Below are 27901 nucleotides of genomic sequence, written 5' to 3'. Positions count from 1 at the left end.
CCGTCCTGTGATACGGCTTGGGCTGATTGAAATGGAGTGCAAAGCTGTCGTCGTACTCTCAAAGCCATACGCTTTGGCTTTGTGGTGGCCATTTGGCTGATATTGTTTATCACTGTTAACGTCATACCTACCTCATTATTATGAAATAGGAATTCTACCTTATTGACAAGTTCTTTAGGTTCCCAGTAACAAAGTGGAAATTGAAAATAATTAACAAGATTATATTCGTAGCATTGTAGTTCATAACTTTTAATACAAAACAAAATTTGTAATACAAAAATCGTACTTAGTATTTTATACAATGTCAGAAGTTAATTCCAACTAAACAAAATATTTTACAAGACAATTGAGAAAATATAACATTGAATGTTTGTGTTTGAAAATGCATAGATTTAATAATGAGTCAGATCGTCGAAATGTGGGAATGTTAGAACTAATTCGCATGATTATTGATGAATAAAAAACCCCAGTTTTTACACATGGTAAAAAAGACTGTGGGCTAAGATTGAAAAATTCGCCTTAATTAATGAGTGGGTTGGGCATGTTGTTGAGCCGCGGGTTTTTGTTGTTGCTGCTGTTGAACAGGAATATTGTTATGCTGTTGTTGAACAGGTGAATTGGGCTGTTGTTGCGGAAAGTTATTGTTTACGTTTGGTTGTTGAGGATATTTATTTTGTTGTTGCATATTGTTAACCACTGGTTGGGGTTGGATATTGTTCACTATTGGTTGCTGTTGGGTATGCGATGCCGGATCATTCTGTTGCGGTTGGTTCTGTTGTTGTTGATACTGTGCTTGTTGGTGTCCTTGGTGCTGTGGTTGTTGTTGTGCCTGGTACTGCGTCTGTTGGGCTTGGTACTGCGGTTGTTGTTGTTGGGCTTGGAACTGAGGTTGTGGGGCTTGGTACTGAGGTTGTTGTTGGCCTTGGTACTGAGGTTGTTGGCCTTGGTACTGAGGTTGTTGTTGTCCTTGGTACTGAGGTTGTTGGTATTGCATATGTTGTTGTTGTGCATTTTGATAGTGCATTTGTTGACCTTGTTGATAAGCTGGATGTTGTTGAACATTAGGATCAGGGTAATATCCTTGCGGCATGTTAGGATGTGGCGGTAGCTGAGCAAATAAATATTTATTACACTGGCTTCTATATGAATCGAGCTTAACACTTACCAAACCTTGGGCTATCATACGATCAACTTCTTCCTTTCGCCGACGTTCAAACTCTAAATACTCTTCGTGCGTGTACTGAGGTTGTTCTTCTAGCGTGTGCCATTCAGGGTCACGATTGAACTCATCTCGTTTCGTTTGTTCTAAAAATTCTTGGAAACTGATCAAACCATCACGGTTGGTGTCGGTCTCTTGGAAAACATGTTCTCGCATGCGCTCCATTTCTTCTGCACGCTCGCGCATATCATCTTCCGGTAATCCTGACTTGTATACTTTATCCAGTTCCTTTATAAATAATGCTTTAACTTCTGTTTCATCCCAAAATCCATTCCCATCGACATCTACAATTAAATGTTATTTATTTAAATATTAATCGTAATACAAATTCTTGATTTTTTTACTTATTGGGCACAAATGAACGTTTCTTCTATTATATCAACAAGAGATAATAACAATTCCCTTCCAAAAATAGTCGACCACTTTCTATCCTGGTCAAATGATTTTTGTTAATATTGTACTGGTCCTGATCATGTGTATCTGTTCTTAGGTATTGCTTTTATGAGCAATATAATGCAGATAGGATAGGATAGGATAGTAGGAATTTTAAAATAAACACGCATTTTCAAAGTAGCCATAAAAAAATTATATCACATTAACGATTTAAAATTGTATTTTTTTCAATATCATAGCCGATTTGTTGATTTGGGGCAACATCAAAAGTCAATTGAAGATTATCAAACGTCGAGTTCGACTACACAGTTCCCATTCATTCCAAAACCTATCTTTCAATCTAGTAATTAAAATTTTATTACCATCAAAACCTGATTCGTCAATTTTTTCAAATGACAATAAACGATTTGAGGTGCTTTAAAAAATAAAGTTCGATTAATTTAAACATTTGCCCAAAAGAGTGTCAATAAAGGATGTATCAATTTCCACTAGTAGGTAGTTATAAACATATATGGTCGTTTTCCCCGTGTCTTGCTTTTTTAAGCAAACATCTTATTTTTACGAAGACAATATTAAAAAAAATTTTTTTGAATGTGCAATAACAAAATATTGTGTAACTTTAACCGTTCTCATATTATAAATTATATAACATACCGTGTATCATGAAGAATGTGTGGGGATCAAAATCCTGTTTGTCCATATGGTCTTGTTCCTCCCACACTTCCTCCAATTGAGCTTTATTGCCGGGATGGTGGACCTTTTCATGTTTCTTATGTTTCTCTTCTAATTGTTTTTGCTCTTCTTCAAATTTCTTCCGTTGTTCTTCGTTCAATTCCTTTTTTATCATTTCCTTTTCGAATTCTTTTTGCATTTCATACTCCTTGAATTCCTGTCGTCGTTTCCTATCTGCTTCGGCCAAATCTTCAGAGGTTTTCTTAATTAATTTTCGTAAATCCTCAATCTCAAATGTGTGTTGATTTCCATGATCTAAATGTTGGGACACTTTCAGATGATCACGGTCAATATCGTTACTTAATTCAAATTCTTTGTTAGCCAAACTTCTTAGACGTTCAAGCTCACGACGTTTAATTTCGTCCAACTTGGTACGTACATGGTGATTCACATAATCCAACTCTTGTGCAATTTTTCCGCTCTATAATAAAAAATAATTAAACACGTACTTACATATACATACGCGTACAAGCATATAGTATGCCTGTTTAGTACATACTCGTATATCAGCTTCGGGAGCTTTATCTAGCTTCTTTCTAAAATCTGGATCGCTTTCTAAAGCCTCTACAACTTCCTTTAAATAGCGTTCATACTCTAAAGCAGTTTCTACATCTGGAGTTGCTGCTTCAGCGGGTTTGTCTTCCTTTTTCTGAAAAATGGAATCGAGAAATTTGATTTTATATTGGACACATCATGCCAAAAACGGCATATAAATATGGAAATTGTTACTCCACACCAAACCCGCATTCTTATTCTATACTAAAAACCTTATTTGTACGCAATTATTTTATATTTGAAAGTTACCTCGTCTTTTTTGTTTTTGGTCACTGGCAATGATGTGACCAAAGAGATGCAGCTCACGAGGAGCACTATTTTTATAAAACTAGTCATAACGTACACAACAATGCGACGTATGTTAGTAAATATAATTTTTACGACGAGAAATAACTATTGTCAATAAAATATTGTAAATCTTCTTTAATCTGACGTGTCCTAACTGCTGTTTTACAAATGTATTACAAAAAAAGACATTTGGAATTGTTTATATATTGTCATGTCATTTTTTTTGGTGACCATGGTTGCCAGATTAATGTTTTGAGATAACACCCAATAAACACAGCCCAATAAACACAAAGGTTTGAAAAATAATAAAATTCAATAATTTTTCAACGAATAAGGGTAATATTCAAGTTGAGAAAATCACGTTCTCAACAAAAATAGACATTAACCTCAACAGAAAAATTCAACACATCAACAATAATTTCTCAATTGTAATCCTCAAATTGAAATGCATCCCTACTCAAGAATTTTTCAAACAGTTGTCAATGTGAGACAAATTAAAAATTAATATTGTTGCGAATATTTTTTTTATTGTTTCCCTGCCAGCATTTCAATGTTCCATTTCATCCTCATCGCTACCACAGACTCGTAAGTGACACTGCAACAATCGCCAACTGTGATAGTATTTTGCCATCACTATTCGCATGAAAGTATTTTGCCATCACTATTGTTACAAGAGCCATTTTATATTTTGTGAAACACCAAGCGCAACTGGCTTATTATAATTTATTTCAATGAAAACGAAAATAAAGTGCTGAAAACATAGTTATTACGCTGAAAATTGTGAAAAGTAAATTGGTGAACAATTTTTTGACTTTCCAAATGGAATAAAGTGATAGTTTTTCAAATATTTTTCCAGACACGCTGCCTCCATTGGGAATAAAAGTACTGGCTGATAGACGCTACAATATTTAACTTACAACTTGTAACTCAACATCAATCTCTTATTAATGCATAAAAATGTGTTAAATGTGATGTGATAGTCGTATAAATGCTATATTTATGAGAATTTATAAATGTTTCATAAAAATGGTCAAGTAAAACACGATTGTTTAGTGTTTTACTTGACCACAATGATTCTTTTACAACTATCTTAAAATGCACTTTGTCTGATTGTTTGAAGGGGCTCTTATTGGCGTCCTTCTAAATGTATCCAGAAGGGCTCCTAATAATTGCACTCATGCGATACTTTTTTGTATCGCATGAGTGCAATTATTACGATATCCAAAACTCCTCGCTTTTCCGAGGAGTTTTGGATATCGTATACGACTGTTTTCGACGTAGTGGGGATTCTCAGAAGCGCCCCCAAATTCAAAAAATGTTGGCAGGGTCAATACAACTTTAAATATCTTAAACATGTTTAAATGTATAATTCGATTTCATCCATAATGTTGGTGTCACATAACTTTTAATTTATTAATTATTAATTAATATACTGGCAATTTGAAATAATTACTATCGAGGAACTTTCTAGCCTGCGTCTTAGAATAGATTCCAGCAAGAGGAATTCACAAAATAACAAACTGAAAACGGGATGTAAATTGATGTAATGCTAATTTTGATCCAGAAGTTCTTGATATGGGAATTGTTGCACTTTGTTTTAATTGGTTGCACTTTGAAAGTTTTCTGGAAACTTTTCTTTGTTGGTTCCTTCGTCATTTTTTCATCGGCCAACATCTTTCAAGAATATAGCATCCAATGATTTTAGTTTTCTGCAAAACAATCGAGTTTAGTGATTTCCATTATGCGCTTTATGTGATTTACAGACTATCAGTTATTCCGGACGGAACGTCGGTGTTTGTAAAGAATCCTACAGTGTGTCGGATCAATACGACTTGTCGGCGATGACTAAATAATCGGTAAATGTGTTATCGATCCCATAAACATGAAGCAGTATCGATTATGCCTTCGGATTTAACTTATAGTGTACACAATATATGGGATATGTTCGACACGAGCACTATCGTCCGGAATAACTGATTATGTTAGGTTAGGTGGCAGCCCGATGTATCAGGCTCACTTAGACTATTCAGTCCATTGTGATACCACATTGGTGAACTTCTCTCTTATGGAGCAACTGCAGTTTATGGGCCCCTCACCGAATTACTTAAAATTAATATATGTTGTGTCATTCGCATTAGCGTAGCTAGACAATTTTCCTAGGGGGGGGCTATAGCCCCCCTAGCTAAAATTTATAGACTGAACTTATAGGTTCAATTAATGTTTTATTTCATAAAATTGAATAAAAAATTAGACATCAAAATAACTCGACAAACAATTTATAATAAAGCAACTAAAAGTAGTTCCACACTTTTCCCAGCAAAAAAATTGTGAGTTGTTCTAAAGGAACAACTTTAAAAGTACTTCCACAAATGTCCTCAATTATTTTAACTACACAGGAAGTTTTTTTACTTAATTTTTTTTCATATTTTAATGTGCAATTTTTTGTGTAGGAATAAATAAATTGGTACAAATTATTGAAATTTTGCCACAAAACTGCTAAATCCATTATAGAAAAATCGATAATTTTGGAAATTATTCCAGGAAAAACGTTTCAAACAAGCGTCAGAATGCATTAAAAATCATAAAAACAATATAAAAATTATTTATTTGGGAAAAAATTTTTTAATTCACATTCAAAACACCGAATTCGGATCTCACCTTAAGAAGTGATGCAAATTCATTGCAACGGCTGTTGAAACGGTGGACATTTGTCCTATGACAAGCTCATATTACATTCATTGCTTCTCCGCCAATTTTGCACCACTTCTAGACCAAAAAAGAACATTTTCACTACTTTTTTGGCAACGCTTTTTCGCAGCATTATTAAGATATTAATTTATGAAAGAATAATTTTAATATCAATTACTATTTTTTTAATTAAATTGACTAAACTAAATCAATCATAAGTTCAACCACAGCTTTATTTTATAAATATCTGACTTCAAACATTGCCATCGGCAACTGCTACCACAACCCAAGTAATTCGATTGTTCATGAAAGTCTTTAGCGGAAATTTGTGCGATTGTATATACTTGTTTAATTTTTATAAAAATTAAAAAAACTATTGACATTTATTGAAAAATGGAAAATCATAAATAGAGTTTCAAATTCTGGGGGGGGCTAAAATTTTTCTGGGGGGTCTAAGCCCCCTCCCCAGAGGCCTTCCTACGCTTATGGTCATTCGGTGAGCTGATTCCAACAAAGTGACCCATACCCGGGGAAGTACCCGGGTCTTGAGATATAGCCCTCCAAAGTGTCAATAAAAACTTCATATATCTATTTTGTTTTTTGTCCAATCTAGACAAACTTGGTATCATATGAAAGCTTATTCAATGCTTACACTAGCTAACAGTCGTTTTGTGAATTGGTTCTAGCATAATTTTTCTCATTGATTTTGACCTACTAAACACGAAAATGAGTTTTAAAAAATTTTCTGTCGATTGGTTTTCGATATACAAATTTTTTAACTTTTTTAATTTTTGGAGGTACACTTACAATTTTGAGCATATCTTTCGTCTTCTTTGTCCTATTTGATCCTACTACTACTCAAATTAAAGAAAATCTACAACTCATTCTCAGAAAATTTTCAAATCGGGTAAGTAGTTTGGATGTTGGCGGCTTAAAAAAGTTAAAAAATGGCGTTTTTTTTAGTAAAAATGTGGCAGAAAAAACCATATAAAAATTCATATCAAATATAAAACACGATGCTAACAGCAATTTTGGTTTTTTACGTATAGCTGTGAGCCCTTACTTAACAAAATCTTACAACAAATAGTATGACTTTCGGCTGACTTATTTAAAATTTGTAACAAAAATCAAAACGCACAATGCGCCTAAACTTTCGGGTGTATTTTCTGATATAGTATTCCACAAAGGCTGAGGTAGTGGGGTTTCGGGTATAAAAATCTCAAAACGTGTAAAAAAGTAACAAACAGCAAATTGCGTTTCTCGTATAAGAATTGTTTGAACTTATTTTAGGTGTCCAATGAGTTTCACTTACTATAACAGTAATTATCATGTTCGATAGACCAGTGTTAATATGTAATCATATTCTTTTGAGATGAAACTGAGCCAAGCATTTAATATTTTAAATGGATAAATTTTTAAATGCCCAATTTCAAAATGCTTTTGGCCTGAACAACCATGGTTCTATCCATTAGATGAACACAGACGTATTGCAAATTTTGAATTTATATTATTCGACCATTGCATTGGCTACTGGTCGTATACTCCAGAGTCTAAGCTTAGCATCGTATTAACTTAGTTTTATGTAATTTCATTTATTTGTATTTAAATCTTGGCCATATACCTTAATTAATCTTTAACGTAAATTTGTTTACATAGTATTTATTAGAAAAGTGGGAATTGATGAAAATAGCATTTCAAGTAATTAAATTACTATAAGGTTTTTAATTAAGCAGTTTCCATTGGTACCAAGTGCACTTCTTCAGTTATTTCGAATTTTTTAATGTCTGTTCTCAATACTGCAGTAGTGCCTTCCTTAAAGGAGTAATCGAGCTGTAGAAGATTCAAGGTTATTAACAAAGCGTTTTCCGAATTTAGAAAAATACGTACCTGTCGTTCCCCCTTCTTATTGGCCAATTCATAATTGCGTAAATATTCTGTGGAATCTTTGCGAATTACGCACAAATCAATATTTGAACCAGAACCCAAATCGTTAAAAACGCCGGCGGCAATAGCATCACGTACAAGCTTTTTACCATCTTCCTCAGACATGTCGGGTTTCCAACGGGCTTCAAACACAGACATAGCCGCCAGGCTTCCCGAGCCCATGGTAGCATAAGGCAACTTGTCAGTTGATCCATGAGGATGTATGGAGTATATATATGCTCCGGTTTTGTCTACCCCTCCCAAAACTAATGCAGCACTTATATGACCTTGGTAGCGGAAAAGCATTTGTTTTAATAAAGTATTTGCGGCAACAACAGGAACCTGGCGGCCAGTATTAAGACGATGGAGTTCCAACTGAGATGCTATCATATCTGTAGTCATTTCGGTATCGGCAGCGGTACCAGCACCACAACAGCTGACACAGTAAAATATATCAATATCCATCGGTAATATAGAATTTAATTTTTATACACTTACTACATATTTTTGGCCAAATAATGAATTTTAGCACAATTCTTGTCCGAAACAATTGGTCCTTCAGTTGCACGTGTATCCGCTCCTAATATAACACCATCCTTAAATATGATACCCACGATAGTTGTACCTGTCTTCACAGTTTTGGGAGGTTGGAAACCGCCTCTAATAAGGTCTGCATTCCTGTTGAGAAATCCAATTCTATAAATCTGTAATGACCAACATTAAAAAGTCTTGCCTTTTGCAATTATCAAAATTGAAACCCGATTTGGGTATTTCTCTGAACTGTTCCAATTGCATCTTTATAATTTTGTTTGTACGGAACGCGAAATTAAACAATATACGAACCAAAAAAATTCAATAACTTTTGCAACTCGCCGCCGCAATGACAAAACACAATTTTGACAAACGTCAAAATCAAACGGAATACCAAGAAAATTGCTTGCGCATTGTAGTGTTGCCAGGTGAGCTAATGCATTAAACACTACTGCGCTTTAAGCGGACCTTAGACGGTCGGATAAACACTACGACAGAGGTTCGTCTATTTGTTGTGTGCGTTCAAGTTTTGCCCTTAAGGCCGGTATGCACCTTTAAGGCCGCTATGCACCTCTAGCGAAAAATGTCATTCCCATAAGAAATGCATTGCTATTTATGCTAACGAAATTTTCGGTAGCGTTCAATTTCGTAAGCTGGTACGCACCTCTAATGAAAATAACAGGGTTGTCAAAAGCATATTTTGGCAGCAAACATTTAATTTATTACAATCATTGTATGCGTAAAAGTTTTAAAAGGTCTGTAAATAATAAACAATTTATTTGAGGAATATTTGGAACATATATTAACAATTTTTAAAAGCGATTAGCAATGCATTTCTTATGGGAATGAAATTTTTCGCTAGAGGTGCATACCGGCCTTTAGCGAAAAATTTCATTCCCATAAGAAATGCATTGCTATTTATGCTAACGAAATTTTCGGTAGCGTTCAATTTCGTAAGCTGGTACGCACCTCTAATGAAAATAACAGGGTTGTCAAAAGCATATTTTGGCAGCAAACATTTAATTTATTACAATCATTGTGTGCGTAAAAGTTTTAAAAGGTCTGTAAATAATAAACAATTTATTTGAGGAATATTTGGAACATATATTAACAATATTTAAAAGCGATTACCTGGTTTAAAATTTGTGTACACAGCACTGTTTTTTTGTTGTAAACTTAAATAAATTTTTGCTACCGAAAATTTCGCTAGAGGTGCATACCAGCCTTTACACTGCACGAACAAATGTGATGACAACATGAAAAAATAAGAAGAAGCATAAACAAACAATGAAGTTGTATGAAGATTTATGGGTGAAACCATTTTTTACTGAAAAAAATGCAAGAAAATAATAAAAAAAATCTTGGTATATGTGTCAAAACAATGATTCCTGAAGTAAAGGTTGAATTACATACCATGCGTCAATCCGTGCGTTGATTTCTTTCTGTTTGCGGCAGACTATTCGAGCTTTTGATTTCAAAGAGAAATTTCAACTCTTCAATCATCGGACGCATTGTGCCCATTGAACGCATGGCATGTAATTCTACCTTAATCCACATTTAATATATTACAAATTACTTGATGAAATTCAATATACTTGTCGCCTGGTTTTCCATTGATTGGAAGTGGAATTTTGCCACGTTTTTGCCACAATAACGGTTTAGATTTATATATTTATTTAATTGTCAACCAGACTTGGCGATCTATATTGTGCACATTATAAGTTAAGTCCGAAGGCATAATCGATATTGCTGCATGTTTATGGGATCGATAACACATTTACCGATTATTTAGTCATCGCCGACAAGTCATATCGATTCGACACACTGTAAGATTCTTTACAAACACCGACATTCCGTCCGGAATAACTGATAGTCTGTAAAGCGCATTACTAGAAGAAAGTATCGATCGCATGAGTGCAATTATTAGGTGCCTTTTTTAATAAATTTAGAACGACACCAATAAGAGCCTTTCAAACAATCAGAAAAAGTGCATTTTAAGATTTACAAGTGGCAAGTTACATGTTGCAGCGTTTATCAGCCAGTGTTTTTACTCTCGATGGAGGCAGCGTGTCTGTAAAATATCTGAAAAACAATCACTTTATTCCATTTGGAAAGTCAAAAATTGTTCACCAATATACCTTTTTTACAATTTTAAGCCAAATAACACTTTCAGCGCAATAGTGATGGCAAACTACTTTCATGTACATTTCATACGCTTCCCCCATCACAGTTGGCGATTGTTGCAGTGTCACTTACGAGTCTGTGGTAGCGATGAGGATGAAATGGAAATTTGAAATGCTGGTAGGGTGCTAGTGGTCGGTATAGTATCCAACTTTGAGATGCTAGTGAGATACAAATTAATTTTTGATAGTGCTATATTACGTTCCCATTACGCGCTACAGCTTTTTTTTATATGGTGTTCTCACCAAGCATGTTTTGGGGTTTGAGATGTTTTCCCTTTATAAGCACATCAAAACGAGTCGTTTTCGCCATACTAAAAAACAAGTTCAAAACACCAGTTTTCCTCCAAAACACGTCAATTTTAGAATGTGAAGCCACCTAATTTGGAATATACCCCGAATAACATACCCACCAATAAACACAGGATGAGCGTTTTTCAAATGCAACAACTTTTCAGTTTGAGGGTAAATATAATTTTCAACATAAATTCAACTTGACTTGAAATAGCTCATCTTCAATACATCTTCAAATTGTTTGCGAATTACTTCCAATTTGCCAAAATGTTGACGAAATCTTTGAAAAGGTGTTGAAGATAATATGAGAAAACTTTGACAAAACACTACCCTAAAATGCAACGAAAAAACCATGTGGTTTTCAATACTTATTTGTGCAACGAAGTTCGTGGTCAATTACAAGAAATTAAAAAAATGGAAAATTTTAGACAAATTACCAAATAGTTCATAAAAATAGGTAAGTGAAAATAAACAATGAAATAAAACTTTAAGGAAGTCACTAAATGTATATCTCTTTGCAGAAAACAAAAATTATGGATTCTACGTTCTTGAAAACATTAAAAAGCTGACCGATGAAAAAATGGTGGACAATTAACTGGAACTGCTTCAAATAGTTTATAATAATTGGTACGTCAATATGAAAAATTAAATCAACACTTTAGAGAAGTCACTAAATTTAAATCTCTTTGCAGAAAACTAAAACCTTTGGATGCTACATTCTTGTAAACATTAAGAAGCTGACCAATTAAAAATGAGTTGCTTATCGACAAGAAAAAGTTTCCAGAAGCATTACAAGTGCAACCAATTAAAATTGTTAAAAACAACAAATTGTTGAAATCAACAACTTCTGGATGAAAATGTGCATCACATCGTCAGTTTAATTCATATGCTATTATCAGTTTAAAATTGATATTTTGTGAATTCGTTCTGCTGGAAATCAATTCTAACACGCGGTCCAGTACGTTCCTAATTTCAATTTGCCCGCATGTTAATACATTTTAATGCTGTTTTATGACACCAAAAGGAAGGAAAACGAATTATCAATGCAAAAGTGTTTACTAATAATGTTTAAGATATTTAAAGTTTTGTTATATGTTTTTTTGTTCTTATTTGTTGATATGTTTAATAAGATTATTATTCATCAATTGGTATTGTAGTGTATTATGTAGTGTAGTGTATTATTATATATTTTATTTTGATGAAAATAAATAAATTATACAAAATTCATAGAATTTTGGCTTTGACTTTCAATTTGAAGTGGGGATATCATTCATACAAATTTAGGTTGAAAAGTATTTGCAACGATGTTAATTTTGAATTTGACTCGCATCGAAAATTGTATGACAAATTATTGAGTAGCGATGCATTTCAATTTGAGGATAACACTTGAGATATTATTGCTAATGTGTTGAATTTCAGTGTTGAGGGTAATGTCTGTTTTTTGTTGAGAACGCGATTTTCTCAACAATTTCTCAACTTGAATATTACCCTAATCCTTTGAAAAAATGTTTGAAAAATTGTTGAAATTTAGCATTATTCAAAGGTTTGTGTTTATTGGGCCTATTCAAAATATCCCAATAAACACAAAGTTTGAAAAATGCTAAATTTCAACAATTGTTCAAACATTTTTTCAAAGGATTAGGGTAATATTCAAGTTGAGAAATTGTTGAGAAAATCGCGTTCTCAACAAAAAACAGACATTACCCTCAACAGTGAAATTCAACACATTAGCAATAATATCTCAAGTGTTATCCTCACTTTGAAATGCATCGCTACTCAATAATTTGTCAAAGAATTTTCGATGCGAGTCAAATTCAAAATTGACATCGTTGCAAATACTTTTCAACCTAAATTTGTATTGAAAGTCAAAGCCAAAATTCTATGAATTTTGTATAATTTATTCATTTTCATCAAAACAAAATATATAATAATACACAATTATTATAAACTATTTTTCATCGGTCAGCTTTTTAATGTTTTCAAGAACGTAGAATCCATAATTTTAGTTTTCGGCAAAGTGATATACATTTAGTGACTTCCTTAAAGTTTTATTTCATTTTTATTTTTACTTACCTATTTTTATAAACTACCTATTTTTATAAACGGTGAAATGTTTTGGAAAAACGAATGAGGAAAACGAGTCGGTGGGAACATAGCATTACATTTGAATTTCTCCTTTTCTGTGCAAAGGCGTTTAGTAAATCGAGCCTAGTGTGAACGTAGTATAATATCATAAATACTATTTCTTGCGTCTGAACTGCCTATGCATATGTCAAATATTGCCAGGTGCACACAAATCGTATTTAAGTTACGATACGTTTACGTAAGCATAATCATTTTTTTCTGTTATGTTTCAGCTGATCATATTGGTTTTATAATTTAGCATTGATTCCTGGTTCACAAGAAGAATTAAAAATTTCCAATTGAATATTAAATTTAAGATGTCTGCAATGCAATCACTTAGGCCCTCACTGTGGAACACAGTAACAAAATGGAATCAATTCAATAATATACGTATGTTGCATACAACCTTTCACTGCACCGGTATGAGGTTAAGAATGTTACCGAATCTGTTTTTCAGGAAAGTTTTCCAATGCCTCCATAGAGCGGCGCAATGAACTTTTTGATGAAGAACTACACAGTCAACGCGAACGAGTAGGCCGTATCGAAAAGATAGAAGTTCGATATCTAGGCCTTCCGCAGGATCTTACGCTTGTAATGAACCGGGACATATCCACACCCTTTAATTGTGCTCAACACTTGAGTGAGGGTCATTGCAAACGATCTGTGCTAGCATTAATTGACGGTAATGTTGCGTGGGACATGCACCGGCCGCTTCCTGATAGTTGCACGTTACAACTCTTAAATTTCACAATAGCAGACCCCCATATTGTAAATAAGTACGTATAAAATTTTAATCTAATTTTAAATCTAAAGTCTATAAAGTCAGTAAGTAGACTAAAATTTCCTGAGCGAAACATTAAAAGGATTTTCAGTTTATGTGATCAGACGATCTTTTTGATAAGGCTTTGTCGCAGCAAGTGATGAATTTACACCGTCAAGTCTGTTAGTTTAGGTTAGGTATGGTGGCAGCCCCTTGTATCAGTCTCACTTAGACTATCTAGTGGTGAACTTCTCTCTTATCACTAAATGCTGCCGAAGTCCAAGTTTAGCTCAATGACAAGGGACCTCCTTTTTATAGCCGAGTCCGAGTGGCGACAATGGTCGGAATTCGAGTTGAAAATCACTAGAATTTCAAAGCTACTTTTTTTTGAATAAACAAAAATATAAATGAAACAGACATACTCCTTTATATATTGACAAAATGAAAAAAATAAATAAAATTATCTGCATCAAAATGAATTATTTTAGAAAATTTTAAAATGTCACCAAACTTAGTACCGACCTTGATCTGGGCATTACCATTGACTCTTCTAAATATTACTAGTGATTGTAACATACTTTAAAATTTTTTTGAATACATTATTATTGCTATATCGTCACTTAAGAGTTTATGTGAAAAAAACGAACTTTGAAATGCTGGCATGGATTATTCAGTTTGCTTTTGCATTTTTTTTTTTTTTGATGGTTGGGCTATGCAATTTCTGCTTGATCTGTTCCCGATTCGAGAACAATCATATACACGTCTTGAATAAAAGAGATGAAGTGCCACCACATGGTTGAAATATAGATCAGGTTAGGTACAGAGAATGAAGCCGCCGAGTCGCGCCGCCGAGTCGCGCCGCCGATTTCAGTCGCCGCCGACCATTTTTTGCCAGTCGACGCCGCCGCCGAATATGTCGACTCAAATTTAGCCGCCAAATAATCAAAAATATCGATTTAAATCAGAAAAATTGTCGTATTTTTTCCAAAATTTTGAACACAACCAATCATATTTAATCTGCTATAATAATTTAGCAAAAATTTAGCTCAGAAAATTTGAACGAAAAGTAAATTTGTAAGATAGGTTGTATAACTAATCTCATTACCATTCGATTAACTTCAAATTGATTTTATAATGGATAATTGTCCGCCGCCGAGTGAACAAATTTATATCGGCTCAGCCGTCAAGCCGCCGCCGCCGGAGGCAAAAATTTAGTGTCCGCCGCCGCCGACAAAAATGGGTCGGCTTCATTCTCTGGTTAGGTATAGTGACAGCCCGATATTTCGTGCTCACTTAGACTATTCCGTCGATTGTGATACCACACTGGCGAACTTCTCTCTTATCACTGAGTGCTACCCGTTTCTATGTTAAGCTCAATGACAAGGGACCTCGATTATATAGCTCCCATATGGACTCGCAGTATTAGCGATACCCACCGAAGAAATCTCTTGTTTCTATAATCATAGCAAAAATATGTACTGGATTGATGATATCGTAAACACGATAATATTTATATTTTCTTGCTTTCTGTTTTTATAGGGCATTTTGGCGATCTTGCAGTTTTATGTTGGGCGCGGCACTGCAAAATGCATTTAAAGAAGAGGCCAATTTGCAATTGCACAGTTTCCCAGGTCCAAACAGTAAGTGTTGTGGAAAGATTTTCATTATAACCATAATATTAACTTCTATTCCATATATTATAGTAAAATCAGGTAGTTTCGTTCACGATGTTGTGCTTGGATCCAGGACATGGACACCAACAAAAGAAGAGTTACGTGCTTTATCCGCAGAAATGATAAAACTTGCAGCAAAGGATTTAAAATTTGAACGACTCGAAGTCAATCATGAGCTAGCTATGGAAATGTTCAAAGACTCACACTATAAAAGTGAACAACTACCCAGTATTTCGAATCAAAACCAGGGGCGCGTTGTGATGTACCGGTTGGGAAAACACATTGACATTTCCCGTGGTCCAATGATAGCTGCATCTAGTTTCTTGGGCAAATGTACTGTAACTGCTGCGCATAAACTTTGTGATGAAGGTAGCAAAGATGCTATTTATAGAATACAAGGAGTTGCATTACCCACTGGATTTGTTTTAAATCATGTAGCATATGGCACATTGGAAGAACGTGCAAAGAAATTGGTAAGTTAAGAAGTGGTATATTCGTGTAAAATTGTTTTTTTACGTATTTTCTTTTCTTTCCAGAATCCTGCCCGACAACCACATGAACCATTTGAAGAACAATCGCATATGCAATTCGCTTAGTTTTCCTATGAATCTAGAACTAGCGATTATTTTAAGCAATTATTGTTTTGTTATAATAAAGAGAAACTTACTCACATCTATGCCTTTTAAAAAAGATATATTATAAATTTATATTATAAATGGAAATCCATTTTTTATTCAATTCAATTAATTTATAATTAAAAATTCGTTAAACTTAATATTAAGTCTGTACACCTAACTTAACTTAGACGAGATTTACAAATACGTATATGTAATACTTGGCACTTGGCAATAGGCTTATCTTTTGAAAGCAACAATAGTAGTTATTTTTAACGATGACTACTTAAACAGTGTTTCTAGGTGGTCTTCGTTAACTGCTATTAGTAGCATTATGAAACCACCAACTAATACGCCAATTACTTGAATCAGGGAAGTCTTTAATTTATCTTTGCTTTCGGCTGCCATAGCCGGTACCAAGTCTGCTAATGCAATATAAAGGAAGGATCCAGCAGTGCCTGCATAAATCCATTGCGTCATATTGCTATGGAGACCAGCTACAAGAAGACCTATGGACATACCAACAAAGCTCAGAACTGAACTTACAATGTTCAGATAGATTGCTCGACGTATTGAGACTCCTGTTTGCAGTAGGAGTGCGAAATCGCCCAGTTCGTGAGGTAGTTCATGACATAGAACAGCAAAAGCGGTTGCTAAACCAGTCACGGGGGCCGAAGCAAAGGCAGCACCAATAGCCAACCCATCGGTTAGGTTGTGTAAACCATCACCAATTACTACCATAAATGCAACCGGCGTTAATGGTCTTGATGGTTTCTTTTCATCTGTCTTCGATTCATTTAACATAATGTTCAGTTCGCGTACATCTTTCACATCGGCAGTTGGCATCTCTCCGTTTGTCTCACTATTCGTGGCAACGGCTTGTTTAGTGTTATTATTGGTTCCATGGCTGTGATGATGATGGTGGCTATGTCCATGACCATGTCCTTCTGTACTACTACCTCGCAACAGTGGAATGAGATTTTCTATAATATACATCAATACGGCTGTGAAAAACGCTGCGGCACAAATCCATACTGCCGTCGTATCGTGCGAATGTTTTAGTTGATCATCATCATGATCTTCGTGGTCGTCATGAGTGGTTGGCTGATGTTCATTAACCAAAGCATGTGGTAACAAATGCATCAGTGCGTCTCCAGAGAGAGTACCTACAGCGACAGCTATCAAAAAGTTGAGTATTTCCTGATAGGCAACAGTCTTCATTAAAGGAACCAATAGAATTCCCAATAGTCCGCAAGCTGAGAGTATGAATATTGAAGCGCTAGCGTAAATCCACGCTGAAAGTAGAAAAAAAAAACAAAAAGGTTGCTTATATGATTTTTTTTTATTGATTACGATAATATTAAATACTATTTGGCTATCAATCCCACGGCGGCGGATTTTTTGTACCGGATTGACCCGATTGACACTACTCATTGGCCAGCGTCTGCCACATCAGTGTACGCGTTGTTTCGTCCGCCTTTTTGTGTTGGAGAAGATGCATCGCGGGGAGCCTTCTCCGTTTCCGTTCTCCGACATCTCCCGTACAACAATATTCTCCGCCGCAGCATCTTACACCCAATTTTGTTGTTCCAGTTCCGGATAGTGCATCGTTTTTACAATTTAATCGCAATGGGCTCCGAGGTAAGATTAGAGAGATCGCAGACTTTATCAATCGGAAAAGGATAAGGGTCGCGGCGATCCAGGAGACTTAGCTGAATTCGACCTGCAGCCTACGCCATTGTGATGGATACAATGTGCTTCGAAATGATCGCACAAGAAGTGGAGGTGGTGGCCTGGCTTTCATATTACACCGTTCCGTGCAGTATAGACCTATCCCGCTTGTGCCAGACACTAGTGACCCGTATATGGAATGTATGGGGATAGCAGTCAAGTTTGGGGCTGCCGAGATAGAGCTATACAATGTGTACATACCGCCGGTTGGTAGCTGTGCTCCAGGTTATAGCCCAAACATTGGGTGGCTGTTGTGCGGGCATAACCGATTGGTTCTAGGAGACTTTAATGCCCACCATGAACTTTGGCATTCTCTCCTAGGTAATGACCAGAGAGGCATAGCTTTGGCAGAGCAGATAGATGACTCCACATTTTGCACGGTGAACGAAGAGGCCCCCACGAGAATTATGGGTGACTGCAGCAGTTCGCCAGATTTATCTTTAGCGTCGCCTGGTCTGATAAATGACGTTTCCTGGCAACCCGTCATGTCATTGGGATCGGACCATCTCCCTATAATTCTCACCATTAACCGACCCTCCGATTTCATAACCTCAACTGGGAAGGCTTCAGAGAATACACAGATCGCTGCTTCAGTGAGCTCCCGCCCCATCTCATGTTCATGTTGCCCAGAGGTTGTTCCGGGACATCATCAACGCAGCAGCCGCTCGCTTCATACCCGCAGGTCGAATGGCCCAAGTGAGGCCCAACTTCCCAGCCGAAGCGGCGGGACTCGCAGACGAGCGTGATGAACGCCGTCGTGCTAACCCTGCTGATCCGGGAACTGAATCTAGAGATTAGTAAGCTAGTCGACGAGCACAAGCGGAACACTTGGTTAGAGCACCTGAAGCAATGTAACTTAGGCACAGGAACGGGTAAATTGTGGTCAACAGTGAGAGCCCTCTCGAACCCCACCACAAGGGATGGAATCACCTTTGGCGACGTGACGGTGACTGATCCGAAGAGATGCGCCAGATTTTTCAACCGACTGTCGCATACGTGGTCTCCGAGCCGATGACACACCACAATTTACCACAGCCGAAGTTACCAATGACGAAACCATCCAAGGCGTTGGCCCCGACGGAATTTCAATGCTAATGCTGAAGCATCTGGGAATACCGAGAGTTGAGTACCTTACCAGACTCCTCAATCGGTCCTTAGAATCACTCATTATACCCGATGTCTGGAGAATGGGTAGGGTGATTCCACAACTGAAGACTGGCAAAGACTCGAGCAAAGGTGAATCGTACAGACCGATATCCCTTCTCTCGCCAGTAGCGAAGACACTTGAGGCACTACTCCTCCCCAGCCTTGTGGTGAATTTTCCAGCAGCCCATCATCAACATGGATTCCGTAAGGTACATAGCACAACGACAGCCTTGCATGCCATTTCAGCACACATCAATATGGGACTCAATCAGCCCAAGCCGTGTCACAGGACGGTCCTCGTGGCGCTTGACCTATCGAAGGCATTCGATATGGTCAACCATGGTTAGGTTAGGTTAGGTTAGGTTAAAGTGGCAGCCCGATTAAGATTCAGGCTCACTTAGACTATTCAGTCCATTGTGATACCACATTAACAAAAAGTACCTATTACATATGGGCACTTCTAGTTTTAACCGCTGAACCTTCTTGATTATTTTTCTTTGTTGAACCAACCAGATTGTTCCAAAAACAGTAGCAGACTGCTTAAGTTAACGTTTTCCAGATCCGCCAGTAATCTGAAGCTATATGCTCCTAAAAGTTGCTTGCGCTTTACACAAAATGCAGGACACTCACACAAGAGGTGTTTAATTGATTCTTTTTCCTCCGCATCATGACAGCTCATACAATAGTCATTATACTTCGCGCCAATAGTTTTTGCAAAATCGCCTATCAGGCAGCGACCCGTTATAGCAGATATCAGGAGTGATATCTGACGTCTCGAGAACATTAGCATATCTAGTGTGCGGTTTAAGTTGAAATGGGGCCATATTTGCTTGGTGTCGTTACAACCCTTGCAATTCTCCCATCGAACATTTGCCATCATAACAGCCTTCTCACGCAGCATGAGCTTGCAGGTAGCTAGGGGCATACCAACAAATTCTAGTTCCCCTGGAATATGTAAGGTAGTCCCTAGCCTTGCCAACTCATCCGCTTCGCAGTTCCCCGGTATGTTCCTATGGCCAGGCACCCATATTAGGTGAATATTGTACTGCTCAGCCATCTCATTGAGAGATTTGCGGCAGTCGATGGCCGTTTTCGAGTTGAGGAACACAGAGTCCAAGGATTTTATTGCAGGTTGACTGTCTGAGTATATATTAATGCCCACATTTTTTGGAACATTACTTCTCAGCCAATTCGCCACCTCTCTTATTGCTAATATTTCAGCCTGAAAAACACTACAGTGATTAGGTAATCTTTTCGCTATTCGAAGTTCCAGATCATTAGAATATACTCCGAACCCCACTTGTCCATCCAATTTGGAGCCATCAGTGTAGAAATCTATATATTCTTTATTCCCCGGGGTCTGTGTGCACCACGCCTCACTGTTGGGGATTAGAGTCTCAAACTTTTTGTCGAAAATTGGACTCGCCAAAGTGTAATCCACTACGTTAGGCACATCTGGCATTGTTTTGAGGACAGAACTGTGACCGTAACCTTTTTCCGACCACAGCGATAGTTCGCGCAACCGCACAACCGTTGTTGCAGCTGACTGTTTGGCCAAAATGTCTAAAGGCAATAGATGCAGCACGACATTAAGGGAATTTGTTCCTGTCTTGCTGAATGCGCCTGAAATACACAAACACGCCATACGCTGAACTTTATCTAAACAAGTCGGTTTCTGAAGTGCCGGCCACCAGACTACAACACCATATAGCATTATAGGTCTAACCACTGCCGTGTATAGCCAATGCACAATTTTTGGTTTCAGTCCCCACTTTTTTCCTATTGCCTTTTTGCACGAGTACAAAGCTACAGTTGCCTTTCTCGCCCTTTCTTCAATATTAAGCTTAAAGTTCAGCTTCCTGTCCAAAATAACGCCAAGGTATTTTGCACATTCACCAAAGGGAATTTCAATACCCCCTAAGGAAATAGGCCTAACCGTGGGAGTTTTGCGATCGTTGCAGTACATGACTAATTCTGTCTTTGCAGGATTTACCCCAAGACCATTGTCTTTCGCCCATTTCTCAGTCATCCGGAGGGCCCTCTGAATAATATCTCTGATTGTGGATGGGAATTTTCCCCTGACTGCCAGAGCCACATCATCTGCGTATGCCACCACTTTTATCCTTTCTTTTTCTAGAGTAACCAGAAGGCTATTTATAGCAACATTCCAAAGAAGAGGTGATAGGACTCCTCCTTGGGGAGTGCCTCTGTTCACATACCTTTGTATGTTTGCTTGTCCTAGTGTGGCTGAAATACGTCTCTTCATTAGCAGTTCGTCTAACAGCCTGAGTATACATGGATCAACATTCAGAGTTGTCAGTCCATTTAATATCGAGCTCGGATGGACATTATTGAACGCCCCTTCGATGTCTAGAAACGCCACGATTGTGTATTCTTTGACAGATAGTGAGCTTTCAATAAAGCTGACTAGTTCATGTAGTGCGGTCTCAGTAGACCTGCCCTTCGAGTATGCATGCTGTCGTTTCGAGAACAAACTTGAATCGATGCTAGTTCTAAGATAAATATCTATCATCCTCTCCAGAGTCTTAAGTAGGAATGAGGATAAGCTGATTGGTCGGAAATCCTTCGCCCTCGAGTGAGAGGCTTTTCCCGCTTTAGGTATGAAAACGACTTTTGTTTCCCTCCACTTTCCTGGGATATATGATAAGTTGATACATCCTTTATATATCACCGACAACCAGGGGATAATTTTGTCAGTTACAGCTTGTAACTCCGCCGGAGTAATTCCATCAGGTCCAGGGGATTTGAATGGTCCAAAGCTATTTAGCGCCCATCTTATTCTAGTTTCCGATACAATTTCCTCGACAGGAAACGACCGCTGAGCAACTGTGGCACCGCCAGTACATGGTTCAACCGTCTGATTTCCAGGAAAATGTGTGTCCAATAGTACCTCCAGCGTCTCCTTACTGGACGTTGTCCAATTGCCCTCCGATGTTTTAATGAAACCTGGAGCGGAGTTGGTGGATGCTAGAACCTTCCGTAGTCTGGAAGCCTCGGACGTATTCTCAATACTGCTGCAGTAAGCATTCCAAGAGTTATGCTGAGCCTTTCTCAGTTCTCGCTTGTATCCTCTCAGATTCTTCTTGTAAGCGTCCCAGTCCTCAGGGGCTCTGGTGGACTTTGCCTTGTTAAAGAGCTTCCTGCAGGATTTCCTCATATTACTTAATTCCGTAGACCACCATGGTGGTCGATGTTTCCCCCTTGGCTTTCCTCTAGGGCATGCAGCTTTCAGTGAGATGTTGAAGGCCTTAGTAATCCGCCGCACTGCGTGTTCGATATCTTGCACATTTCTCATATTTGTCTCTGTTATTTCCGGTATCATCATATTGAACGATTCCCTATACCTATTCCAGTCAGCTTTCCTAACATTTGGCGGAAATATGATCTTGGTGATATGAACATCAAATTTGAAACTGATGTAGCGATGATCTGAGAAGCTGTGTTCACTTAAAACCTGCCACTCAGATATCATTTCATTTAGTTCTTGCGAGGCCAAGGTGATGTCCAAAACCTCTTGCCTGTTTTTAGTGACAAAGGTTGGGACATCTCCCTTGTTGCAAACTACCAGATTAGTACGCAAAATAAACTCTATTAGCGACTCTCCCCTTGCATTAGTATCACTACTTCCCCATATACTATGATGTGCATTCGCATCGCATCCCATAATGAGTTTCGCCTTTGTTTTCAGTGACTCCTCCACTAAGGTCTTAACGGCATATGGAGGCATCTCCCTGTCATGTCCCATGTAGACCGAAGATACCCAATATTTGCATTTGGCTATTTCTAAACTTGCAACGACAGTGTCTGTATTGCACATTGAGGGAAGCAGAAACAAATTGAGCTCGTTTTTAGCAATTATACAGGCTCGATTTACATCATTACCAGTATACTGCAATAGTTTGAACCCCGGAGTACTTAATTCACATATTTTGTTTTTGTAAACATATGGTTCTTGAATAAGAACTATATCTATGTCCCCTTTCATCAGGAGAACTTTTAAGGCAGCACATGCAGCCTTACAATGATGAAGATTTATCTGGAGGATCCGTAGGACCATCGAGATTTTCAACAACCGTCACATCAGCCGCTTCGATCGAGTCATCAAGAATGTCCTCTTCAGAGATATCGGTGACTCTCGCAATAACCATAGGTTCGACTTTGGTGAGTTCTGAGGCAATAGAAGCCTCCTCACGCATACGGTATCTATCCATGTCTTCAACTTTGGTATCTCCCTCGACTTCGCAAGAGGATCCGCTTACTTCTGATTCAGACAGAGGCTTGTCCATTTCTGAATCCTTTAGCTGATCGTTTTTATACACCTTCATTTGGATATAATGAAAGCCATAACATACACGGCCCTGGGACTTTGCCAGATGTGGCAAAGACTGAGTGTTCAATATAAACACTGCATGCCGTCTTGGTCCATCCACTTCATCCAAACGGCCAACCTTCCAATCAGCTGTTGGAAGATCTGGATTGCATCGTTTCAGTCTATTTAAAATAGATTCAGGGTCAGAAGGGTTTGCAGGTATCCAGGCATGTGCTCTAGGTCTAGCCGGTATGTCTTTCTTCTCGACTAACTCTAGAGCATGGTCAACCATGCCACACTATTCGAGGACATCGAGAATACGTCCCTACCGGCAGGAAATAAACGTTGGGTTCTGAATTATTTGTGCGGACGCCAATCGTGCGTGGAATTCAGGGACAGGAAGTCAAAACCCCGTAGAGTTAAACAGGGAGTTCCCTAGGGTGGGGTGATATCTCCGACACTGTTTAATCTCTACCTGTCCTCGATTCCACCCCCTCCTGACGGCGTCGAGATTGTATCATATGCAGACGATTGCACAATGACATTTGCGATCGTTTGAATGTCTACCTCGCTGATCTTACTAGTTATTTCACTGCAAGAAATTTGAGGATATCTCCCACCAAATCCTCAGCCACACTATTCACTACATGGTCGGCGGAAGTAGACAGGCACATGAATGTCAGAGTCGACGGCGATATAATTCCGACCACAAATTACCCCAAGGAGCTTCCTGGAGGTGCAAATTCCATCCGATCAGGTTGAAATTTGGTACGTGATGTCTATGTATATTGTCTTTAACCACCATCCAAAAATTAGTCCATATCGGTCAATAATTATAAATAGTCCTCACATAAACCGATCCCCAGATTTTACTTCTTCAACCCTTTTGAAAAAGCAAATTTCGTCCGATCCGATTGAAATTAAAATTGTACATATTTGTTGTAAATTTTATTATAATTTGATGCGGGATAGCCGATATAATTTGATTGTAGAAAATAGTAGACTTACCATTCCAAATCATCTCTTTACTGTCTTCCAAATGTCTTAGGGGAGCTGGTTGTACGCAAACTTGCTGATCAATTTGAGCTAACAATGCTGGACATAGTTTCATAAATGTCACCGGTGTTAGTCGCACATAATTGACGAAATTATTAAATTCCTCCTCCGGGTCGTGATCCTGGTGATTAAATTCCTCTTTTTCGGAAGATGATGAATAGGTTTTATACAGTTGCTTACGTCTATGCAATTCATCATGGTCGATGACCAATCGTAACAGCGATTTGGGTGACAAGCATACATTGGCTGGCAAAGGAGGTCCGTTAAAAGTGGCATCGGTGCTTGGAACTACGGAGGTGTTCATCGTATGAAATAAACAAAAAGAACCAAAAGATCTTGCATGAATAGGTCTGGCTATTATGATACGGCCATGCGAATATATGGCTCTAGACTAGTAATTGAATGGTATGGAGAATTTTACGTTCCTTGGAAATTGTGTGATTTGCATAAATTATGAACATTAGCATTCATACAATTTTGTATTATTTTACATTCGATATTTAATGTAAACTAAGTAATATATTTGCGTTTCAATAACAAATTGTTAAACATTTTAAAATTTTCAATGTATTTATAAATTATATTGGAAATAAATAAATAAATGTTAAACAATTGAAGGCCTGATTTAAATTAACAATTAACAATAACTAAAAAATATACATATGTACGCTCATAGCAAAAATAGCAAACATTGACTGCAGTTTTTCAGCAGACAAAAAGTGTTATTTTATAAGTTTTTTTTTGCTAAAACAGCAAAAATGCAGACATACTGCTGAAAATTCAGTAGTTTTGCTGAAAGTTTCTGCTGAATCGACATAATAAATTCTCTCCTAACTATGTGATAATAGAATATCTGTTGCAATAAGCCAAAAACAGTATAATGGTACATATCGAAGCTTTAAAAAAGTTCAAGCATTAATAAAAATATAGTTATTGATTATGCAATAACATTTGTAATCGAGTCTCCGTTTTCCATACATGAACCACACACTGATAGAAAAAGTTTCGTTCAAATTCGTTAATACGACGAAATTTTTCGTCATTATGACGAATTCTGTTAGTCAACGTTTCGTACTATTAACGAACAGTTTCATTGTATTAATGAAAATGTTATATTATATCAATGAAAAATTTACGTTGGCTCAATTTTTATGAATTTTTCTTTGTGTGCACGGAGATCATAATTTACACCTTATTTATTTTTTTTTAAATTAAGCGAACCATGATATTTTTATACACTAAAGCTCTATGAACCACAAAATCGTACGTGTCGCTTTCTTCGGTAGTAATAAGTCAGAACCAAAATTTTAAAATTAAAAAGTTTATTGGATCTGAAAACAACCCATTAAAAATTTATCTCAGATAATTCACTTTTTAAACAAATTAAAAATAAAGTCCGCTAAGAAAATGGTTGAAATTGATAGTGGATTTTGTGTGTCAGGGTATCTGCGAAAAAATGTGCCTACCAGAAATATTGATTTTAAGCAGTATTCAGCCAATATTACTAACCGATTGTGATGAAATTTGGTACAGTTTTGATGGAAGAATGGGGGAATATAGGTACAAATAAAACAAAAAATTAGTCCAATACATTCGATATTTAATGTAAACTAAGTAATATATTTGCGTTTCAATAACAAATTGTTAAACATTTTAAAATTTTCAATGTATTTATAAATTATATTGGAAATAAATAAATAAATGTTAAACAATTGAAGGCCTGATTTAAATTAACAATTAACAATAACTAAAAAATAACGTTTCGTACTATTAACGAACAGTTTCATTGTATTAATGAAAATGTTATGTTATATCAATGAAAAAATTTCGTTGGCTCAATTTAAATGAATTTTTCTTTGTGTGCACAGAGATCGTAATTTACACGTAACGTTTCGTACTATTAACGAACAGTTTCATTGTATTAATGAAAATGTTATATTATATCAATGAAAAATTTACGTTGGCTCAATTTTTATGAATTTTTCTTTGTGTGCACGGAGATCATAATTTACACCTTATTTATTTTTTTTTAAATTAAGCGAACCATGATATTTTTATACACTAAAGCTCTATGAACCACAAAATCGTACGTGTCGCTTTCTTCGGTAGTAATAAGTCAGAACCAAAATTTTAAAATTAAAAAGTTTATTGGAACTGAAAACAACCCATTAAAAATTTATCTCAGATAATTCACTTTTTAAACAAATTAAAAATAAAGTCCGTTAAGAAAATGATTGAAATTGATAGTGGATTTTGTGTGGCAGGGTATCTGCGAAAAAATGTGCCTACCAGAAATATTGATTTTAAGCAGTATTCAGGCCACTATTACTAACCGATTCTGATGAAATTTGGTACAGTTTTGATGGAAGAATGGGGAATATAGGTACAAATAAAACAAAAAATTAGTCCAATACTTATGTGCGTCAGTCTATTAATTGTGCCCTGGCTCTTATGGTGTTTTCTTTATTGAAAAAAAAAAAATGGCACGCCTTAATTTTTGGTTAAGTTAGGTTAGGGCGCCACCGTGATGCAACGGTTAGCATGCGCGGCTTGCATACACAGGGTCGTGGGTTCAAACCCAGTTTCCACCAATCACGAACAAGTTTTTGAGCGGTGGATTATTTCACCTCAGTATTGCTGGTGACATTTCTGAGTATTTCAAAGCTTCTCTAAGTGGTTTCACTGCAATGTGGAACGCCGTTCGGACTCGTCTATAAAAAGGAGATCCCTTGTCATTGAGCTTAACATAGAGTAGGGCAGCACTCAGTGATAAGAGAGAAGTTCACCACTATGGTATCACAATGGACTGAATAGACTAGAAATTTTTATGGCGTTGAAAGTCGATTAGGCGATTTTGACGAATGAAAAAGTTGACTATTGGATATTGATGAAAGACCTTTTAAGGAATTTAAAGCATTGGATAGTGCTATCTTTGCTAATATTTGTTATATTACTTACAGTTTTTATACTTATTGAGTAATTTAATCTTTTATTTCAGATGCTGTCAAGACGGACGACTGTAGGGTGAAGTCCTGTAAGCGGACATCGGAAGTCTTTCAAAAATTTTAAGGGTCCCCATTTTCAGAAAGATTGCGTAAAAAAACAAAAATGTCATAAATAAGTATATAGATATTAATTTTACAGTAGTATTACAAAATAGCCTATGAATTTGATGATTACATTCCTTGCCTCTGCGCATTTTGTAGTGTTTTTGTATTCCACGAACTTTTTAAAGTATATGACTTTATGTATTTTAACTTCAATCAATAATTTCTCGTCCATATTTTCGATTGTTTTTCGTTTCTTGATTTGTTTACATGTTGTTTAATGTTGTCAACGCACCCGACGCATTGAAAAGTTAAAAGTTCGTCAACTTTATGCGTCATATGCATACGTTACTTTTGCCGTGTAACTCAAACAATTGTAGTTCCAACATTTTAACTTTTTTTGACAATAGCATATAACGTACGCACGCATGACCGCATGGTATGTAATTCCACCTTAATTCAACCTTTATTCTTAAATGTTGTTTCTAAATCTTATTACCAAATATATATTGATGTAATATAAAAAACCAATGGAAAGTAGTTATTTCAAAAAGTATTTGTGGCATATTTTTAGGAGAAACTATAAAATATCATAATCCTTTTATAGTTTACCAGCG

The 27901-nt window shown here is 36.6% G+C and overlaps 4 protein-coding genes and 1 long non-coding RNA gene across 5 annotated transcripts in view; 2 read left to right on the top strand and 3 right to left on the bottom strand.

Moving 5' to 3' along the window:
* Positions 1-219: 219 nt before the first annotated feature.
* Positions 220-3366, bottom strand: NUCB1 (Nucleobindin 1). The gene is made up of 5 exons (XM_075303769.1): positions 3149-3366; positions 2844-2993; positions 2267-2765; positions 1166-1503; positions 220-1108 (listed from the first exon to the last, which is right to left on the bottom strand). The coding sequence occupies exons 1-5, from the start codon at positions 3233-3235 to the stop codon at positions 524-526; spliced, it is 1659 nt and encodes a 552-aa protein (XP_075159884.1). The 5' UTR covers positions 3236-3366; the 3' UTR covers positions 220-523.
* A 362-nt stretch (positions 3367-3728) lies between these two features.
* On the top strand, positions 3729-4283 carry LOC142235196 (uncharacterized). Its single transcript, XR_012721825.1, has 2 exons — positions 3729-3974; positions 4044-4283. It is a non-coding gene; the product is annotated as an uncharacterized LOC142235196 (long non-coding RNA).
* Positions 4284-7447: 3164 nt separating this feature from the next.
* Prosbeta2 (Proteasome beta2 subunit) lies at positions 7448-8743 on the bottom strand. The gene is made up of 4 exons (XM_075307827.1): positions 8532-8743; positions 8297-8476; positions 7763-8234; positions 7448-7705 (listed from the first exon to the last, which is right to left on the bottom strand). The coding sequence occupies exons 1-4, from the start codon at positions 8591-8593 to the stop codon at positions 7601-7603; spliced, it is 819 nt and encodes a 272-aa protein (XP_075163942.1). The 5' UTR covers positions 8594-8743; the 3' UTR covers positions 7448-7600.
* Positions 8744-13150: 4407 nt separating this feature from the next.
* mRpL39 (mitochondrial ribosomal protein L39) lies at positions 13151-16032 on the top strand. The gene is made up of 5 exons (XM_075307826.1): positions 13151-13317; positions 13385-13703; positions 15227-15327; positions 15391-15833; positions 15897-16032. The coding sequence occupies exons 1-5, from the start codon at positions 13245-13247 to the stop codon at positions 15954-15956; spliced, it is 996 nt and encodes a 331-aa protein (XP_075163941.1). The 5' UTR covers positions 13151-13244; the 3' UTR covers positions 15957-16032.
* Positions 16033-16063: 31 nt separating this feature from the next.
* Zip71B (Zinc/iron regulated transporter-related protein 71B) overlaps positions 16064-27901 on the bottom strand; it is a 129862-nt gene continuing 118024 nt past the window's right edge. The window contains exons 3-4 of the mRNA XM_075307825.1: positions 24190-24525; positions 16064-17269 (exon numbers count right to left, since the gene is read on the bottom strand). Of these exons, the coding sequence (XP_075163940.1) occupies positions 16257-17269; positions 24190-24525 (1349 nt within the window). The 3' untranslated portion in view covers positions 16064-16256. The remainder of the gene's footprint in view (positions 17270-24189; positions 24526-27901) is intronic.

This window comes from Haematobia irritans, chromosome 4 (genome assembly GCF_050003625.1).
Source record: "Haematobia irritans isolate KBUSLIRL chromosome 4, ASM5000362v1, whole genome shotgun sequence".
Taxonomy (NCBI): Eukaryota; Metazoa; Arthropoda; class Insecta; order Diptera; family Muscidae; genus Haematobia; species Haematobia irritans.
The sequence above is the reverse complement of the archived record's forward strand: the minus strand, read 5'-3'. Positions and strand labels throughout refer to the sequence as shown.

What these genes read in the sequence shown, in the direction of transcription:
- Prosbeta2 (XM_075307827.1), bottom strand. Translation starts at nt 8,593, where the DNA reads ATGCAATTGGAACAGTTCAGAGAAATACCCAAATCGGGTTTCAATTTT. An exon ending in AATTTTGATAATTGCAAAAG is followed by an intron (nt 8,477 to 8,531) that starts GCAAGACTTTTT and finishes ATTTCTCAACAG; the next exon opens with GAATGCAGACCTTATTAGAG. An exon ending in TATTTGGCCAAAAATATGTA is followed by an intron (nt 8,235 to 8,296) that starts GTAAGTGTATAA and finishes TTACTGTGTCAG; the next exon opens with CTGTTGTGGTGCTGGTACCG.
- NUCB1 (XM_075303769.1), bottom strand. Translation starts at nt 3,235, where the DNA reads ATGACTAGTTTTATAAAAATAGTGCTCCTCGTGAGCTGCATCTCTTTG. An exon ending in CCAAAAACAAAAAAGACGAG is followed by an intron (nt 2,994 to 3,148) that starts GTAACTTTCAAA and finishes TCCATTTTTCAG; the next exon opens with AAAAAGGAAGACAAACCCGC. An exon ending in CTCCCGAAGCTGATATACGA is followed by an intron (nt 2,766 to 2,843) that starts GTATGTACTAAA and finishes TTTTTATTATAG; the next exon opens with AGCGGAAAAATTGCACAAGA.
- mRpL39 (XM_075307826.1), top strand. Translation starts at nt 13,245, where the DNA reads ATGTCTGCAATGCAATCACTTAGGCCCTCACTGTGGAACACAGTAACA. An exon ending in GACCCCCATATTGTAAATAA is followed by an intron (nt 13,704 to 15,226) that starts GTACGTATAAAA and finishes CTGTTTTTATAG; the next exon opens with GGCATTTTGGCGATCTTGCA. An exon ending in CAGTTTCCCAGGTCCAAACA is followed by an intron (nt 15,328 to 15,390) that starts GTAAGTGTTGTG and finishes CATATATTATAG; the next exon opens with TAAAATCAGGTAGTTTCGTT.